At 38.1% G+C, this 19,060-nt stretch overlaps 2 protein-coding genes across 2 annotated transcripts; one reads left to right on the forward strand and one right to left on the reverse strand.

The window, feature by feature from the left end:
- Positions 1 to 475: 475 nt before the first annotated feature.
- On the forward strand, positions 476 to 6,820 carry guca1aa (guanylate cyclase activator 1Aa). Its single transcript, XM_084910941.1, has 4 exons — positions 476 to 805; positions 2,611 to 2,760; positions 2,860 to 2,953; positions 5,071 to 6,820. Exons 1-4 carry the CDS (start codon positions 608 to 610, stop codon positions 5,196 to 5,198), a joined length of 570 nt encoding a protein of 189 aa, XP_084767067.1. The 5' UTR covers positions 476 to 607; the 3' UTR covers positions 5,199 to 6,820.
- A 111-nt stretch (positions 6,821 to 6,931) lies between these two features.
- On the reverse strand, positions 6,932 to 19,025 carry orc5 (origin recognition complex, subunit 5). The gene is made up of 14 exons (XM_084909527.1): positions 17,683 to 19,025; positions 16,802 to 16,894; positions 15,128 to 15,313; positions 14,733 to 14,807; positions 12,268 to 12,379; positions 11,850 to 11,980; positions 11,713 to 11,761; positions 9,578 to 9,668; positions 9,422 to 9,474; positions 9,153 to 9,265; positions 8,798 to 8,845; positions 8,598 to 8,708; positions 7,346 to 7,458; positions 6,932 to 7,191 (listed from the first exon to the last, which is right to left on the reverse strand). The coding sequence occupies exons 1-14, from the start codon at positions 17,794 to 17,796 to the stop codon at positions 7,146 to 7,148; spliced, it is 1,335 nt and encodes a 444-aa protein (XP_084765653.1). The 5' UTR covers positions 17,797 to 19,025; the 3' UTR covers positions 6,932 to 7,145.
- Positions 19,026 to 19,060: the final 35 nt, after the last annotated feature.

Below are 19,060 nucleotides of genomic sequence, written 5' to 3' on the forward strand. Positions count from 1 at the left end.
GATTTGCAATTGTTTTGACTTTGTGGGTTTGATGAGACCAGCCCCTGGTCATTTTAAACATTTAAATTCGTCAACATTAACTTATATCATAGGTCTAAATAGAACATACACAGAAGAACTATGAGAATGTTATAAAAGCTTGCTTAGTCTTCACCCAAAGCATTAAATCTGCATCGCTCATACCCGAGTCCACATGCTGAGGCAGATGTATCCCATCGTTTAGAGGCAGGCACTGCACGTGAGGGATGAAAGCTGCATTTGTGTCTGTCAGCACATCTCAGGGTAATTGTGGAACAGCCAGGCTGCCCTTCAAGCTGGATGATTAAGATGATCATCTGCATGTTTCTCAGGATTACAGCCAGTGATTAGACACAAGGAGAGGACCAAGAGGCGTGGATCACCTCAACCCCCCCCCCTCTACACACACACACTTGAGCTACAAAAGGGGCCATCCTGCCACTGCTCTCACTCTAAAAGTCCCAGTGTTGTGTGACTGTGAAGAGGGACGGTCTTTGCCTACTTCACAGTAGACCACTTGGGCTGTGAGGTCTGAGTCCAGCTTGTAACAGAGTCCAGCTACCTTATCTGAGTTTTGGAAAAATAAAAAATGGGCAATTCAAACGGCTGCACCGTGGACGACCTGCAGGCTGTGGAGATGCACCTGTGGTACAAGAAGTTCATGACTGAGTGCCCCTCAGGGCAGCTCACCCTGCACGAGTTCAAGCAGTTCTTCGGGCTGAGAGGTTTGGACCCAGAGGCCAACGCCTACATTGAGCAGATGTTTCGCACGTTTGACATGAACAAGGTGAGATGAGTCTGGGTTTCACCACACATTTAAACACAATCAAAGATGACAGGATGCCTCAAGAATAAAATAACGATATAACGATTAGAAGCTAACGTAGAAGAATACATCTATGATTCTCTGAAAATGAAACATGAGCAAATAATTTTCTTTAGTTCTCAACATGTGTGTCTAAACAGTGTGTATCTCCATGAGAGATTTATTATAATGTGTCATATGTACATGTTAAATAAAAATGTAAGCTTATGTTACCTGCATATTTCCTTTGAACCCAAATTATTACTGTTTCTCTTTTATCTTGTTATTATTTGTGACAAAAACATTAACTTTTAATTAAAATTAGACACAATTAGAAAAAGTTAATTTTTTAGGCTGGTTTTTGTTGATTTACATATTTGTAATTGATGTTTTGAAGTTGTGATGAATTATTATTCTTTAACTACAGGAGTCATAACATAGTGTATTCACAATAATGAAAAAGACAGAAAAAGCACAGGATAGTCTTTCTGTAGAAGCTGGAACAAAATATTACCAGTAATTCATTTATTTTTTATTTTTAATGTTAAAAAGGTAAAATAAGACTGAATGCATTAAATATTTTATTAAAAAATAGCTGCTTACCACGTTTATCCGAACGTTGACTACGCAAAAAGTTATTTCTTTCATAATATGAGAAATTGTAGGAAAATTATCTGTTTTTTACAGATAAGTGTTTGGGATTCCTCATATCTGCGGGTTGAAAACATTACTTTGATATTTCATGACGGTTACTTTCTGTTAATTGAGATGGTCTGTTCCCTGCTTCTGAAGTCTTTAATGTTACATTTAAAATAAACAAATGAGAGAAAAAACTTCTTAAAACATGTCTAGATTAAAAATACTTGTATCATTCAAGGACACGAGTTCTCTAAAATTAACCTCCCTTACAACAAGCTTGAATATATGAATAAACTGCGCATCAGACAGGCTGGTCCAGAGGCTGATGTGGCAACTATAAAGACACAAATATAGTCCAAACATCTGCAGAGAGACTGAAAACTTTATACTGAAAGACACAGCTTACTAAAAAGGTGCAACGTGCACAAATCGATGCAAGCAAAGATGAAAATACCTCTAAGACATTCAAAGAAAACACCAATACATGCAAAACAACCACAAAGACGCCATTAAACGACAGAGACACGCAAAAAACAGAAGCAAAATCAACAAAAACAGAAACAAAACAGATGATGTCATATCTGGATGTGTGGTTTCAGTGTAGGGTGCATAATCTACCTTTCCTACCCAGTGTGAATGTGAGACACCAACATATCTAGGAAATTCCTGCCTGTTTGGAACACCCATGTGGGGAAAAAAAACCAAAACAATTTAACAGAAAGACTTTAAATACCAAAATATATTAGACTTGCAAACACATGTTCTAAGTATAGGGAGAGTGTGTCCCCTGTATCCCCTTTGATCCCCAGTTTAATTGAGAGCATCTTTGAGGTAGCAGTGGGGTCATGGCAGGATGTCTGTCTGAGGAGCTGCATGCTATATTTAGCCCCCCACCCTGCTCAGCTTACAAAAAAGGCCACGGTAATCTCTGAATGATTTAGACAGTGAGATTATCTGTGAATGCATGCTTTGATGCTGAGATTGTTTAGACGCAGACAGGAGATAATCCTCCGTCCTGGCGTGCTTCACTTCCCCCTGGATTGTTTTTGGAGCTGGGGATCTATTTCAGCTGAGGGATGATGCATTTGTTTAGTGATTATAATGAATATAAAACGTGGATGGTCGTGGTTGACACTTTGATTCTGCAGGACGGCTACATAGACTTCATGGAGTACGTGGCCGCTCTGAGTCTGGTGATGCGGGGAAAGATGGAGCACAAGCTGCGCTGGTATTTCAAACTGTATGATGTGGATGGGAACGGCTGCATTGACCGCCACGAGCTCCTGAACATCATCAAGGTACAGTCATCCCATCGTGCACCAGCCACACTGCATGTCTGAATATTTGTTTTAGCCTCTAATCTGGCAAACATACTGATTTTCCTCATCTTCTCCCAGGCCATCCGCGCAATCAATGGAAATGAAAATCAGGAAACATCTGCGGAGGAGTTCACTAACCGAGTGTTTGACAGGATTGATATAAATGGAGATGGTGAGTGTGCGCTGGCACAGTACGGAGAAAAGGGTTTAGGACAAAATAGATCATGGGTGGACAGAGATTAGACATTCACTGTGAAAACAAAACATAAGAGACTAAACCTGATGATTCTATGAAAAATACAACTGCTGTCCACATAAAACCTGAAAGGGCCATTTTTTTTTCTGCTTTAAAGTAGCTTTCTAATATCTATCAATACACATTTATAATGAATAAAAACAGGAAGTATAATGTTGCTGAGTTAGATGTATACAAGTACTGAAACAGTAGATGTATACTACTTGTAAAAATTATAGTAGTTCTTATCACATAGAGTATACTTAGGAATATAAATGATATCTACTTAACATCATGTACTGAAATGAACCATAGCCAAAGGCCATCGCAACATGTGTTTTAACCTATATTTGTTTACAATTTGAAAAAGTACTAACAGTTCAGTTTTACTCTGTTATTATTATTATTATATTATTACTACTACAGGTGAAACTACTGTCATACTTAAAGGTACAAATCTGAGCTAAAAGGCCACCATTAGAAATAAAAATATGCTCTTAAAGGTACAGTCGGTCATTTTTTGAGGTTATTTAATAGGAAATCTCAATGTTTGAAACACTCCACCTTTGGGTGAAGACAACTTGTCGCTTTTAGCTTTCTCTCTTCATGCCAGCGTTCCTCTGATTCGCTGCCCTCCACAAACTTGCGCTCAGACCATATGAGAAATATCTACAGTAGCCCTGACAAGTCAAACACACTGCAGCTTAACACAAAAACACGAGCAAATAGAAAAATCCTGCAAAAGACAAAAAAAATATACAATAAAATAAAATAAAAGCTAATAAAACACAATGCAAGTGATGTGATGAATAGCTACAGTAAACAACTCGTAGCAAACATATATCTACAGTATTATATGAACGATGTGATTAAAACCACAGTTACCTGCATTTCATTTTCCTTCACAACACAGATGGATTCTGTGCTTTCTTTAATCGTCTCATTGGGGCAGGGATAGCTCAATAGGTAGAGTAGCTGCCTCATGATTGGAAGGTTATGGGTTCAACTCTACTGAACGGCTACCCTGAGCAAGGTACCATCCCTACACGCTGCTCCCCGGGCACTGCATTGGTGGCTGCCCACTGCTTCACTAGGTCAATGGGTTAAATGCAGAGGAGCAATTTCCCTACGGGGACTATCACATACACATTATTATTATTATTTTATCATTGCAATCGCATGCTTTGGTTTCTGCTGTCACTTCTGCAACTGTTGTTGCAGGTTCAGTGTGTTTGACCTCTCAGGGCCACCGTAAATATCTGCTCCCTTTGACAACAGAGTAGAAAAAATTGCCTTAAACTGAGCATTTAGAGCGGTCCGAAGTCTGAACTTAGTGGTACATACACTGACCCCACATTTAATATGAGCATCCACCAATAGATAGGTCCATTTTAACTGTTGGGTTTTATATATTTAAAGACCATTTAGGAACAAGGTTGCAAACTACCTTAAGTTATAAATACTATGATAAGTGGTTCTACTTCATGCTGTAAGCTTGCCTCTGTATGATTAATAGCTATGTAGAAAAATTTTGCAAGTTTAGAAGTTAAATGAGGATTTATAAATGCAAAATAGGTTATAGAATACGAGTGAAATGAGTCCAGAAACCTTCGTAAGCTTATGTGTCTGTCTAGCTGGGTGTGGGTGTTTTAGTGTATGAATGTGTTCTCCATAACTGTGAGATTAAAGGCATGCAAACAAACAAAAATAATGACATAAATAAAATGAAAATATTCACCAAATCAAAATTTAAACTTAGAAAGTGTTTAAACGTGTTTTTGGAATCTCAAACGTTTCTAAAAACATGTTTATCGCCTTTGTAGTTGCAAGCTACCAATGATAATAATTTAAAAGAAAATAGCTGGAGGAAAGTTAGTGACATTTACTGACATTTTCCATTGTTTACTTAATATCACGGCACCAGTAATATTAAAATATCATATCAATATATCAAACTGTCTGTTATGAACATGACTTTGTTGCAGGGAGAAATGACAAATTAGCCGAAAACCCACTCAAATCTGACCAAAAACAACATGTGTCTCTTCCAACAGGGGAGCTTTCCCTGGAGGAGTTTGTGGCAGGCGCTCGCAGCGATGAAGACTTCATGGAGGTGATGATGAAGAGTCTGGATCTCGCCCACATCGTGGCCATGATCCACAACCGGAGGCGAAGCGTTTAGGATCCGTCCCTTCCGATTACCTCATCCTCATTCACGATTTGACCTGAGTATCTCAGTCAGTCGGGTCATTTTATAGACTGAGATTTCTATTAAGATTGAATCCGCTTTAATATGATTCCAGTGTGTCTTGGAGACTGACACATATCTTATGTTTGATCTCTAAAGGAGTGACACATATGCACTTTAAATGGGATGACTCAGTCAGCCTTTGCAGACTGCTCATTGTCCTTGTTTAATGATGGCGATCGCTCCCAAGGCCACCTCGGCATGAGGGATGATCTCTCAGACGGTCCACTTACCCTCAGACACCCTGAGGCATAAAGGAGGGAGATAGTGGAGTAGCAGAGTGGCAATTACATACACTCGACTAGGCTTTCCAAATCTTTTTTTCTTTATATATTTCTGAGTTCCTCTGCACCAAATTACTCAAATCTCTATTTACCCGCTCTTGCCTGGGGGGGTTTACAGGAGGGCGCTATGACACTGCAGTGTGCTCAACATCCATGCTAATTTGATTAAGTCAGTGGCTGTAAAACAGGAGCAGGTGGGAGATGTGGCAGTGAAAAAACAGTTATCAAATGTTTACCTTTTATATACATTTTTAACTTTATTATTATTATTTTTTAATCTTTTGAAAACAAAAATTTAAGTTGGAGCGAAACGCAGGCTTGTGGTTTTGCAGCTTTTCTCTGTGTGTGTGGGAGTTTCTTTGGCTGAATGGTTTGCTTTTTTTATTCAGCATTGATGCAGATTAGTTTTGTTATGTTTGTTGGCTATGCTCATCTTGTGCCTTCTGTTGGAAGACTACAGAATGTGTTTGAGTTCAGCTTTTGCTTATTTGTACACTAAAAATAAACAATAAAAAAAACAACACACACACTTTGTCTACTTTTCATGTTTTGAAGATTTACCAGGAACAAATTATCCCAGAAATAATCTTACTAATTTAACAGGTAGAAATTGCAGTTACAGTCAAACTGAGTGTTGGACCTAGTTTTACACTAACAACCATGTTCAAAGCCACTTAAACCACATTTCTTCCCCAGTTTGAGCTTCAGCAGGTCACCTGGCTGATTAGATATTAGCGTTAACGAGCAGATGAACAGGTGTACCTAATAAAGTTGGTGAGTGAATATTTATAACTATATTAATAAATTATGTGATATTCTTACAGATTAGCAGTTTGTGGGTGAGTATGATAATATCAGCCTAGAGACATAGTACTGCATATCTGCTTTTGTTCTTTATCTTCTCACTGATCTATTTAGAGAGTCCTCCAACTACTTTAAGGACTCGCATATTTTTAGTATTTTTCTGATCTTAGCTCTTTCAATCTCAAATTACTGTGAATCCTGGAGCAGAATTTAGGGGATGTTTTTAGACATCATCTTCCATACACACTTATAAATTGTATTAACAACATGCCCTGACCTTAGTACGCTCATACAACAGATTAAAAACACATTACTGACATAAAATCCCGCCTTTGAGCAAGGACGATGACTCACCTGCATGGTGCCAGGATCACTTTGCATCAGTGCTTCTACAGCTGCACACCAGTTTTGTTTTTCCTTTCGTTATTTAAATCGTAACAAACAGAGTATGTACTAATTTCTTTGTTATACTAAAGCCTAAACTAGATGTTTGCAATATGCTAAAAAAGAAAATAAATCTCTAACATATTTGTTATGAACACACTGAAAATGTAACCACAAAAATAAACCAAAATAAAGTTTCAAGTTACAAAGATTTATTTTCTACAAATACAAACATTTAAACGAGGAGCTCATTCATCAACCACAAGGGGGCAGCAAAATAATTGGATTAATTTCCTCCTGGAGCTTCTTGTGTTTCCAAATACTTGTCCTTAGGTGAGTTCTTGCAGAAACAAATGTGCCTTTGTCTGACTGTCACTGCGTGTCATCTCTCTGTTAATGCACTGCAGGCTCACAGAAAGTCGTACAAATACTTGACAACATCAAAGTTCACCGTCCTGGAAGATAAATCACACAAAGCAGATTTTCAGTGAAAAAAAAAAAAAAAAAAGGAAAACTGTAAAAGGTCAGTTCACTTGAATAATTCAGTCAGTCTCATTCATGTGCATTAAAAGGATGAGCGTGCATGCACACACACGCACACGCACAGACCTGGATATGGCGCAGATGAAGTCCAGAGAAACGGCACATTTGTACTTCGGGGCGTCGAGCTGGTCGTCATGACTGACCTGAGCCAGCAGCTGCAGGGTCACCAGCGAAGAAATCTAAACGGGGACAGAGGAAAACCAAAATGAGTCTCTGCTCCACTTGTTAAAACGCAGCTTCTCCACTTTGAAGCAGAGCCATTAAATGATGGTAGCCAGTCACACAGATATGGGGCGAGCCTAATTGCCTAAAACCATTTCATGCTTGGGTCCATAGATAGGTCTGTGTTTAGCTGCCTTTGACCATATGGCTAGGAAACTGTTTAAACTTTAAAAAAAAAAAAAAAAAAAAAAAAAAATCAGGCTTGATTTAACATGAAACACTGCACTGTTACACACAGGAAACAAAAAAATCCTTTACCATCCTTTTTGTTATAACAGTGTACATTCCTGTTCAGTGGCTTATCAGGCAAATTGGAAAAAAGTGTGAAATTATTTTCTATATTGGGTCGTACCCTGAGGCCAACTTCAGGATTTCGCAGGAAAAAAAAAAAACTACACTTCAGGACTAAATGAGGGGAAACAGACTATTGCAGAGCTCTGACATAACAAGGTGGTGGTGTTTAAACAAGTCAAGGAGAGAAATATTATCAGATCTCTTAGGAGATGAATTATTTTTGGATAAGTTATCTTAGTGCACACACAGTTCAGTGGAAATGAAAACACGAACTCTTTAATTCAAATTCAAATTATTTGTTCCATACCACATTATAGAATCATTTAAACACAACAGATGAACAACAACACATGACATATTAGCGCCATTATTTGTTTAATAAAAATTAAGCCAGGAATAGGAATTAAGAGGATGAGTAGCAGCCAGCTGCTAATCAGATGTGCTCAGTAAATGTGGGCACCTCCATAAAAGCAGAAGTTTTGGCAGCCTTCAGGTCTCAAGCATTCAAATGTGTCAGCACAGTGCCAAGGAGGAAAAATGTCAACTATGTCCCGCTTGCGTACCTACTGACGTTGTTGTCAAATGTCATCTTTATGGGGAACGAGCTAAAAAAGCAACAGTGGCTGCCCATCAATCTGGGAAGGGTTTTAATACCATTCCCAAAAAGTCCAAAATCCATCATTAAGAAATATTATCCACAACTGTTAAAGATTCAAGACAGCTGCCAATCCTCTCAGGGGTCTGAATTTTTAGTGAAAGTTGGCACAAACAGCAACTCTCGACTGCTTTAAACCAGACTGACCTGTGAGAAGATGCTCGCTGTCGGGGCGACTCTGCTGTCCACCACACTGTAAAAGATGGCAAGCAAGCGGTCCAGAGGGAAGGGCTTTGGACCCAGAAGGTGATTACTTGTCTAGAAGACAGACAGATCGATATAAACATTGTGTTACATGTTTCCAAATGAAATCAACGAAGATGTAAGAGTTATGTCAGAATAATCACCTTTTCATTTTTCTTCAGGAAGTTTGTTTTTCTTATTTTACCATGGTGCTGTTGAGCAGAAACAGAAGATGTGATTCATTTGATTCATTCACAAAACCATGACTTAGGGGAGAAGGTTAAGAAAACAAAAAATCCCCCCCAAAAAAGCTTAATAAATGTATTTTTCTCCCAAAGATGAGCATATTTGGGATATTCATTCTCACTAACATCACACAGCCAAGAATAAAGAAAAAAAGAACTTTTGACTCACTGCAAACTTTGTACTTGTGCTGACCTCATTATAAGAATTTTTTTGCATTACAGTGTATACATGGCTGAACATAAAAAAAGTATTATTATTATTATATTCCTTTACCTTTAAAAAGAAGCGTTTATCTGTGCGTGCAGGGTTGTAGGAAGCCAGATAGGCAGCAATCAACAGGAACTTGGAGTAATAAGGCAATTCAACATGAGTGTGAGCTGATAAACCTTTCAGAAGACAAAATAAATGCAATAAGTCCACGTCGTCATATTCTTTCCTGCACTAAAATTCTGTTTTCTTGCATAGAAGAAAAGAATTTAAGCGTAAGTGACCAGTGTTTCACAGTTTGACATCTGCTCTGTAATCGAAATCAGTGCAAATACCTCGCAAGGCTCCGGCCTCCTCCTCCATTTGCTGCATTTGCTCCCACTGCAGACTAAGCAGAGGACAGAGAATACACATGGATGATGAGGCTAAAAAAAAAACCCATTAATAGTCTAAAAAGCAGCGCATAGCAAAATAATGCAAAAAGTTCAGACCTGGACACCTCTCGAAGGTAAACCGTCTGCATGGCTTTTTTCAAATGTGGCTCAATGTGTTTCCACAGCTTGTGGGTGTCAGTCTCTTTCACTAAACACACAGCATAATTACAAACACCATCAGAAAGTGGTGGAAAAACAGCAGGAAAACCTCAAAAACATTTGTAGAAACAAAGCAATTAAAGCAGCACAGATCAATATTTTAACCAGCTGAGAATGAACACTCGGCTCAGCTATTTCACAGATTTCCTTCAAGCTTTTTGGGTATTTTTTATGTGCTGACAGTCTCCAAACTCTACTCTCATAACACTCATTTCCAATCACAGCGGGCGCCCAGAGAGAAGCCGAAGCATCAAACGGACAAACATCCACATACTGTTTTCACAATAGACCCAAAAAGAGACAAGATAGGATTTCTAAATGTCAAATTCATTTTAGTGTCTGGAACATGAGGAGCCTCTGAAGCTACAGTATATCAGAAATGTGGAGCTACCCCACAGGGTTTGAAAGCAGGGACTGTGATTTACCCGCGTGGGCTTCTTGTTTTTGTCTTCGAAGCTTGTTGAAGACAACATGAAGTAGCTTGAAAATTACCATCATTGAATCAAAGAAAATAAACACAAAGACAGTTATGGCACAAAGGGGAGCCTTCACAACATCGCTCATAACATACACTCAGGAAATATACACTCAGTGGCCTCTTTACTGGGTACAACTGTACAAGTGAAGGCAGCCCAAAGCAATACAAAAGTTTTGCTCTATTATTTTTATTTTTAAGGCAACATTGTTAGATCTGAGTGTTTACATCATCTGAATACATGTTTTTGGTTGGTTAGAGGCAGAATTCCAAGTCTGCAAAGTCATAGTTTCACATTATACTGGGAAGTAATTTGCATGATAAAATTTTAACCATTTTATTTCCAAAGATAAAGACACACTTGAGTTAAAATAGGACAGTAAACTATTTTTGACTATAAAGAATCAGTGGTTACCAGGTGATCACATTGAACTTTTCACATTTTGCGACCAATCGGAAATAGTTGCAGTGACCAAGTGGTTGCAGCATGCAGCAAGTCAGGCTCTGGTTGACCACTTTTAGATTGCAAGGTGATCTGGACTGGACTGGCTGTGATCACTCTCAGACATATTGGCAAAGGGTTGTAAAAAAAACTGCCTTTTAATTTAATATGTAGACAGACTGCCAACACACTGCAATTTGACTCTATCTACTCCGATGAGCGCAACTTGCCTGTGATGCGTCTCTTAGAAATAGGAGGCTAATCTCAATAGAAAACAACTTAGGTGCCAACTGGTTGTATTCAGGTTATATTCCTATATTAAAGCAAGATTGTCCAGCACCTTTGTCATTCTGCAGTTAAATCACCATCCTGCAGCAGCTGTATGAGGTTTTGGCTGGACTCTGAGTGTAACTAGTTTGAATTTCTGTACAATGAGAGTTTCTGTCTCCACAGACGGAAAAAGCTTTGCAACTTTTTTTAAGATCTGGGCCAATTTATCACAGTTAATCACAGATTAAATGCAATTTCCAGCTTGACCTCATTCAGTCTCAAACTGATAGCAGTCTGACTCTGTCTTATTGCTGTTTTATCTCCGTCTTGAGGCCCCAAAATCTCTCTCAAGATGGCATCTGACTGCAAGTTGTCACAAAAGCAATGATTAGTAGCATTAGGTCTGTTTCTGGCCACTGTAAATGTCAGCTTTAGAGCATGAAAGTTTTTTTTAGCTGGTTTTTCATGCAAAACAGCTCTGAACAACATAATGATGAAGACCTCAGCGCTGCTACGTGTAACTGAATTGACACATTTCCATGAAATTGGACAAGAACTGAACATTATGAGCCTTGAAAATAAGATTTTTTGCTATCAGTTAAGTACTATATAAGTTAAATCAACACTGATCTAAAAATCAATAACTTTTATGTAGAAATCTGGCTTCACAGCTGCCAAGTTTACACAAACACATCTATAACTAAAAGCTAATGATCCTCGGTGTCTGCTGGATGTGTAAGTATTCTGCCAACATCTGCAATTACAGTTTCCATGACAACTTTATACAGGTAGTGTGCGTTTTAGTGTGTTCTTTTCAGATGAATGAAAAGACCTCCTCACAATTACCTTTCCCTTCTGCCAAAGGCTCACAGAACTTTGAAAAGTTCAGGGCAGCCTAATAGAAAAGAACAAAAGAAAATGAGAAAACAGGTGGAAGAATTAAAAATAATCAATGCAACAACTTGTTAATGTGTGTTTCTGACCAGGTGTCGCAGCTCTCTGAGGTCTCGACAGACAGAGTAGAAGACTCCCAGCAGGATGTTGATGTACGCAGAGTAAAACCCAGCTGAATATGAAGGATGCACGTTCTGGGACAAAATCTGTTGCAGCTCACCTACAAACGGTTTAAGGAACAAGAAATAAAGCTTCTCCAAAAACCAGCCAAGTCTCACAATATAAAGTAAAATGATTCATTCACACTCCAAGTGCTGAATTTATACAGTGGTTCTTAATAACGCAACATTTTTCCCCAGAGTCGCTGCCTGGAGTGTGAGAACAGTATCACAGGTACAAATGTCACAGCTCACGCTGCATATGCTGACCGTGCGTCATCAATACGCAGCGTGTTGTGAGTTGCTCGTGACACTGGCTGCCGTAGCATATGTGAGGAGGATTATATACTTTTACTGTAGTCAGGGAAATGCAGCAGAAGCGGCTCAAAGCAGCCTGTCTTTGGTCTGAACTTGTCCCAGGCGATTTCACTGAGCAAGATGACGGTAACGTTGTCCCCAACCTGAAGAACAGATGTATGTAGTTAGGATCAGGGAGCTCAGAGAGATGAAGACTTTGAGAACTTCACAGTTACAGACCTCTTTCCTCAGTTGATTCATGTGTTTTATATATTTAGATGTTTAGCTTTGTTTGCTTGATTAAGTTCTTACTGGACATGTTGACTAAACAAAACAAATGAACGCATTTTTGATTATGCAGAAACAATAAACACTCACAGGTTTCAGCTTTTCAAATGTGAACATTTTGTAGGTTTTTTTCTTACGTATGATGTGAAACTGAATATAGTTCTGTTTTTCCTTAAAGAGAACAATATTTTATAAGCATATAATAAAAGACCTTCTGAATTTGAGTTTCTAAATATATGGGAAAAAATAAAAGAAATAATTCACTTTAAAGCTAAAGCAGCCACAACACAGGAAGAAGTACTGCACCTATGAATGGCATACACAAAAGTTCAGATCCTTTACTCTGAAAACATCAAAAAAAAGCATGGCGGCGTCGACGGAGAATGAGAATGAAATGAATGAAAAATGAAAGCGGATCGTTGAATGAAACGGATGAACCAGAATTGTTTTTTTAAAATGCTGCAACTTCAGTGGTGTGGAACTGGTTTGGCTTTCGTCCGTCAGATACACAACAAAGCACTACTTTTGGTAGAGCATGCTAGTGGGCCGTCGTTATTACCGTGTTTTTTGTTAAATACGGCTCACTTAAAATCAATCCTTTGATTTTTCTGAAAATCGACAGTGCCCTTTATAATCCCATGTGCCTTATGTATGAATTCTGGTTGTGTTTACTGACCTCGAAACAATTTCATGTGGTACACGGCGCTCGAAAATCTGTCAAATGTTTCAGTACGACTTTGCTAAGCTACGAACCCGCAGCGCTTGATGGATTGTCGGAGCATTACGACTATCGTAGGCAGGAGCCTCGTGGAGTGATGCGTACTGTGCTTCAACATAATATTACCGTATTGTGTGTGTTTAACCTCTTTTTAAGTTTTGTGGATATTATACATGGTTATGCTGAGGATGCGTCGCCCAGTTTCCACTGGAAATGCCTTTTGGGTAAAATGACAACAAGGAATTTGCATTTGCACTGTTAAATTTTTATATAACTTTAATGCACATAAAAAACAGCTGCTTGTTTAAGTGAAAATACATTGATTTTTTTTTTTTGCACTAATAAAGTTGTGGAGTTGTAAAGTATTTTGTCTAGTATCAATTATATCGTCAGTTATATCGTTATCGCAAATTTTCAAATGTATATCGTGATAAATATTTTTGGTCATATCGCCCTGCTCTTATACCTACAAACACCACCTGCAGTTAAGCATACTTAATTTAAACACACACAGTGCTTTTAATACTGCAGATGCCTATAACCAAGAGATGACAACATAATTTGCTATTAATGCTAAAAGTCTGCTGCATCATTGAAACGTGCATATATATAATGTGCAGAGATAAAAGGGACCTGTGAACATCAATAAAATATGTCCACTGTGACCACCACTGTTAGCTAATGCAAGAAATAGCCTTAATCGCTATAACTTCTATGTGTTTAGACACAAGACCATTAATCTAGAGTTGAAGCACTTCTTGAATGTTTATCGGGGTTTGGCATGGTAGTGGTTTTTGGTCTGGGTACTTCAGCTTCCTTCTCTTTTTCTTTTAGCCCTGTGATGGGCTGCTAACCTTCTCAAGTTATAACCTGCCTGTTTTGAAAAATGGGATGGGCTCCAGCCACTCTGTCACCCTGAACTGGTTAAGCAGTTCAGAAAAAGGATGCATGGACGATAGACAGAAACTGGAAAACTGCACCAGTCACCTTTTTTTCTTGTGTAGGAAACATAGGAAAAGTTAAGCCAGATTATTTTCTGCATGTCAGTAACACACACAGATTTTACGTCTTTCCTGTTAATGTTTTATTACATTTTTTCCCAAAGTTTAGAGATGAAACAACTCCTCATCATCCTCCCGTCCTCCACGTAAGTGTAAATCTGTATCCTAATTATCACTTCAAAATCCCGTGTGGCAGCACTGAAGCAGCAAGCCATTAAAAAGACAGGTTCCTCTTAATGCTCACAATCCGCCGTTAAGCACTTAGCTTTCATTGGGATGAAACACAAATAACCACATAAGTCTTTTTACTTTTGGTGTTTTTAATTAAAATGCTGTGAGTGGTTGCCATCCTTCCTTCCTTAATAGCATTAAAAAGCACCACACACTCAGCTCAAGGTCATCCATTACAAATGAGGCTCCTCCAGTCCCCTCTTCATCATCCGCACAGAGCAACAACAATAAAGCAACTCACTTTATAGATAACACAAAGAGCACGCAGCACTTTCTCACCAGCTCCTGAAGACGCAGGAGAGCAGAGAGGAGACTGGCATCAGTATCTCTCAGAAGCTTGGCTTTCTCCATTACCTACAAATTACACAGTTAATGTTAATTTGATCTCATTTTATAGCATTTATAATACAGGCAGTGAATGGATGTTTTATCAGAGATCATTACTGATTAAACCCACTCCTGTTCTGACTGAAAATTACACTTGTTTTCTCCAGGCTGATGCATCTGCAGCTTTGTTTAGCATCTATTTGCACTTGTTATCACTACTAATCATGTCATCACACAAACATTCAGGTGACACATGCGAAGAATAAATAATCTGACATGCCATGGGATTAGGGATAATCTCGTATGCCAAGTGAGGAGTGGTTGTGCGTAAAGTGCACGGCACTCACAATGTATCGCGTCTGTTTGGCAGGAGACTGGGAGCACTGCTGTCTGTAGACACGGACAAAGTCAGACAGGGAGGGACTGCGGGGGAGAAGAGAGGCGGCATCGCAGCCAAAGAAGGACAGCAGCACTTGTTCAAACAGCAACGCAATAGAAACACACTCGACGCAGCTCACTGTGGCATGAGGAAGCTGCAGAGAGAAGGAAAAGGAAGCATGAAAGAGAATCAGTCTGATGTCTGTGGAGATGATACAAATCTTCACACTGTGTTGACTTAATCTTCTGACTGCACTGGACCCTAAATATGTACAAATTACATAATTTTGTGTTACCTATTGAAAGCAAGGACAAGTTAAATAAACAGTGGGTTCATTAGAGAGATAACTTTGAATATCTTGAGGTCCAACTTAAGAGGTCACTCCTTGTTTTCCCTAGGACTTTATAGCCAAATGACTCATTGTTTAATCATTAAATGAATCAGTGGATTCATCTATAATAAACAAAATCATAATCAGGGATTAATCTGCATTACCGGCTGCAGCCCTAGTTGGCAATTAAATTTTCACATTGTGAGAAACCACCCGATAGGAGTAAAACATTATTCAGAAACTGCAGGAACCAAAAAGATCAGGAACAAGTGATTTAAGAAACAATAGTCCTAAGAAGGCTATAAATTCTCCGTATTTGAATTTTTTTTTTTAAAAAAAAGAAGAAGACTTCCATGTTGTCAAGTCACATTTTTGTGGCTATGCGAGATATGATCATTAATGGAGTATCATTAAACTGTAAAACAAAGCATGCTATGAGTTTTACATTTGCCAGACATCTCTTTGAAGGTGGTGAGGGTTTCTTGGAAGTCCAGGTCTGATCCAGAGTAACATACGCTTTGCCCCACATTTATTTTGCTGCGATATGGACACCCTCAGTGGCACAGGATAGCATGCTGGCATGCACCACAGTTCAGGTTGTCTCCTTTAAATGTTTAACATCAGGCTCTGCACAAAATTACAGTAGAACTCACTGCAGATGAAACGGGTCTCTCTTGTAAATGAGACGCTGAGTCTCAATGGGACTATCTAGATATTTGGATATTAAAAATATTTGGATATTTTAAAAAAAATAGCTGACTTCTTTGGTAGCCATTACCCATCTATACTGAGTGCATTGGCATAAAGTATGTGTGCAAAGAGAGAAAAACATCTGAATGTCTTTGATCTTTAAATTTAATTTATACAAGAATGCTAGCAGTAAAATTGTTGCTTTTCTTTAATGTTTTTTCCCAGTGATTTTAAGGGAAAAATGCACCTTACACACACTCAAACTATGCAAAGAAAGATTTGTGTTCTTGTGTGATTTTGTACTTTCAGTAAAACTAAGTATTTTCAAGGACTCTTTAAGTGATTGAATAAAGAAAAAGTTCTTAATAACACAAGTGTCAACTTTTTATTAAAGTTATAAAGGCTTAAAGGAGTCCATAAGTCAAATTTTTCTAAGTCAAGTAACTGCCAGTGCAAACATATTTAGCTGTCTGTCCTTTATCGCACTTTTACCTGCCATGTATGAGGGGAATTAAGAGTGAAGTTAGTTTTTATTTTACGGTTTTAAATACAGGGCCCTGTAGCATGCACACATAAGAACATTATTCAGAACGTTCACTAAATAGCAGATATCTCCCTCACCTCCAGCTCCTTCATCAAAACGTGCATCACGTGGCTTTTCCCTGAGGCTCGATGACCGTAAATGAAGATTGAAGGGTAGCTGTACTGGTACGGCTGGAAGAACAAAATTCAGCATCTTTACACTCAGTAGAACTGTCTCACTCGATCAAGACCACTATCCACTTAAACCTTCTATCAGCTTTCATCAGCACATCGCAAAGTAATAACAGCCAAGCTCTGATATGATTAAATCCAGTGTTAATGTCAGTAATCAGCCATAGTGCTAACAGCTCATAGACTCAGCTTACTTAACGAATCTATTTAAAACCCTGAGTGAGATCAAATGACAAGTAATTAATTTTTATAACAAGGATAAAATAAACCGCACATCTATTAATGATTTTAATCCAAGACAGACATCAATTAAAATGTAGATCTGAAGCTGTCCAAAGCTTCAGATCTACATTTTATAATCTAAGATAAACATTTTGAACAGTGAATTTTAAAGGGAAATCTCATCAGATGATCCAAATATGTCGACATATTTACTAAATTACACTGGATAACACAAATAATGAAAAACTTAACCCTAGAAATAAGAAAATGACATTGAGCTACTGAGATATTGAGATTTAAGGTTTAGGAAAATGACTTTTATTTTTCCTATACTTTTTTTATAAAAACAAAAAATATAATAGTAATAATAATAATAATACAAGAAAATTGTAAAAGAGTGAAAATGGTGTCTTTAATGCATCGTATATCAGTGATAAAACTTTTTAAATCAAACACATAAAACACTGAGTTTTTAGGACGTTAAAAACTGACTTAGCATGTGTATATGCGTCTTTTAATGTGGTATACTTTAAAACATTAAACGGAGATGAGTGGAGACTTCTTACCTGCCCCATCAGCGACAGCAACATTTCAGCCTGGACCTCTCTGCAGGGCAACTTCTCTGCTACCCCCTTCAACCTCTCCTCATCGTATCCCGGGTGCTGCAACAGCGCCGTCATGCTACCACCACACCGTTTATGTTTAAAGGTGAGCTCAGCAGAGTTCTGCTAAAAACAACTGACTGACGTTAGCTTCAGCTCGTCCAACTCCAACCAGACGACGAATGAACTCCGTTGTTCAGACAAAAAAAATGAGTCAAAGGAGTAATATCATCAAAAATTATGTGCTGTAAAAACCATAGGGTGCTGAGGAAACATTCATGCCGGTAAATAAAATGTCTTTAAGACTTAAAATGCGAAGAAGTCTTCAGTTAAAGTCCGAAACACCTTAAACTCAGTCAAGACCACTTGCTGGAGTTTCGCGCGCGCCTTCAGATTGCGTCACATGCTGTCATTCGGTAGCAACGAATCACAAGTGAGACACGAATTCTGGGTAATGTAGTTTTGGGAGTGAAACAAGCACATTAGAAATTCACTGCGGATTCAAGATAAATATTCGCGATATTTCCCAATAAACGTGGATCAAAGCAAGTCTTACATACTGCAACATATTTAATTGTGCTTTCACACACTTATAAACATACATTCTAGTAATCTATGGGTAACATCTGATGTAATCTGGTACATTGCAGTGTACTGGTAGTACACTAACATAACCAAAACAGAAGAAGGTATAGCCGCATCATAATATTAAAAGTATATATTATGTCAATTTGATGCTTTTTTTAAATGTTATTTCTTTCTCTCTAGCTAATCACTCACTCAGATACATAGTCTTCAGCTACATTTTTATCCACTCATCCATCCATATGGAATACAAAAAAATCATTTTATATATCAATGTAATGCTTAATGTAATATTATAATATAATATTTTTAGCAAAATAATGATGAAAAAGACGTAATATTCTGCACGTTTCGTTCTTGATGTGAGATTATCATTATTATTTTTCTTGTTATTTATTTATTTATGCCAGTTGCAAGAAATACATATAATAAATCGTTGTTGTAGCCTACTGATCTAGTCTTTGTGCTCAAAAAGCTTAATATCACAGACCAGAAAATGGGCTACAGTTTAAAGAATGTACCAGTCTAGGTAAAACATTAGAGAAAAGACCCTGCATCTTGGCATTTGATTATCAATATTTGAATAGCAGATGCGTTTATATCCACGAATTTCCATACAATTATTGTCGCAGTGATCAGGCGTAAAATCGCTTCGCTCTAGAAGAAAAAAAAAATCAGTGTCTGTTTAAGATTTCGCGGGTGACTGTACGTCAGAGTGGGATTAAGGGATGTGGGTTGGCCCTGTAATATCCGAGGC

This window comes from Perissodus microlepis, chromosome 17 (genome assembly GCF_051167445.1).
Source record: "Perissodus microlepis isolate ML-2025 ecotype Zambia chromosome 17, ASM5116744v1, whole genome shotgun sequence".
Taxonomy (NCBI): Eukaryota; Metazoa; Chordata; class Actinopteri; order Cichliformes; family Cichlidae; genus Perissodus; species Perissodus microlepis.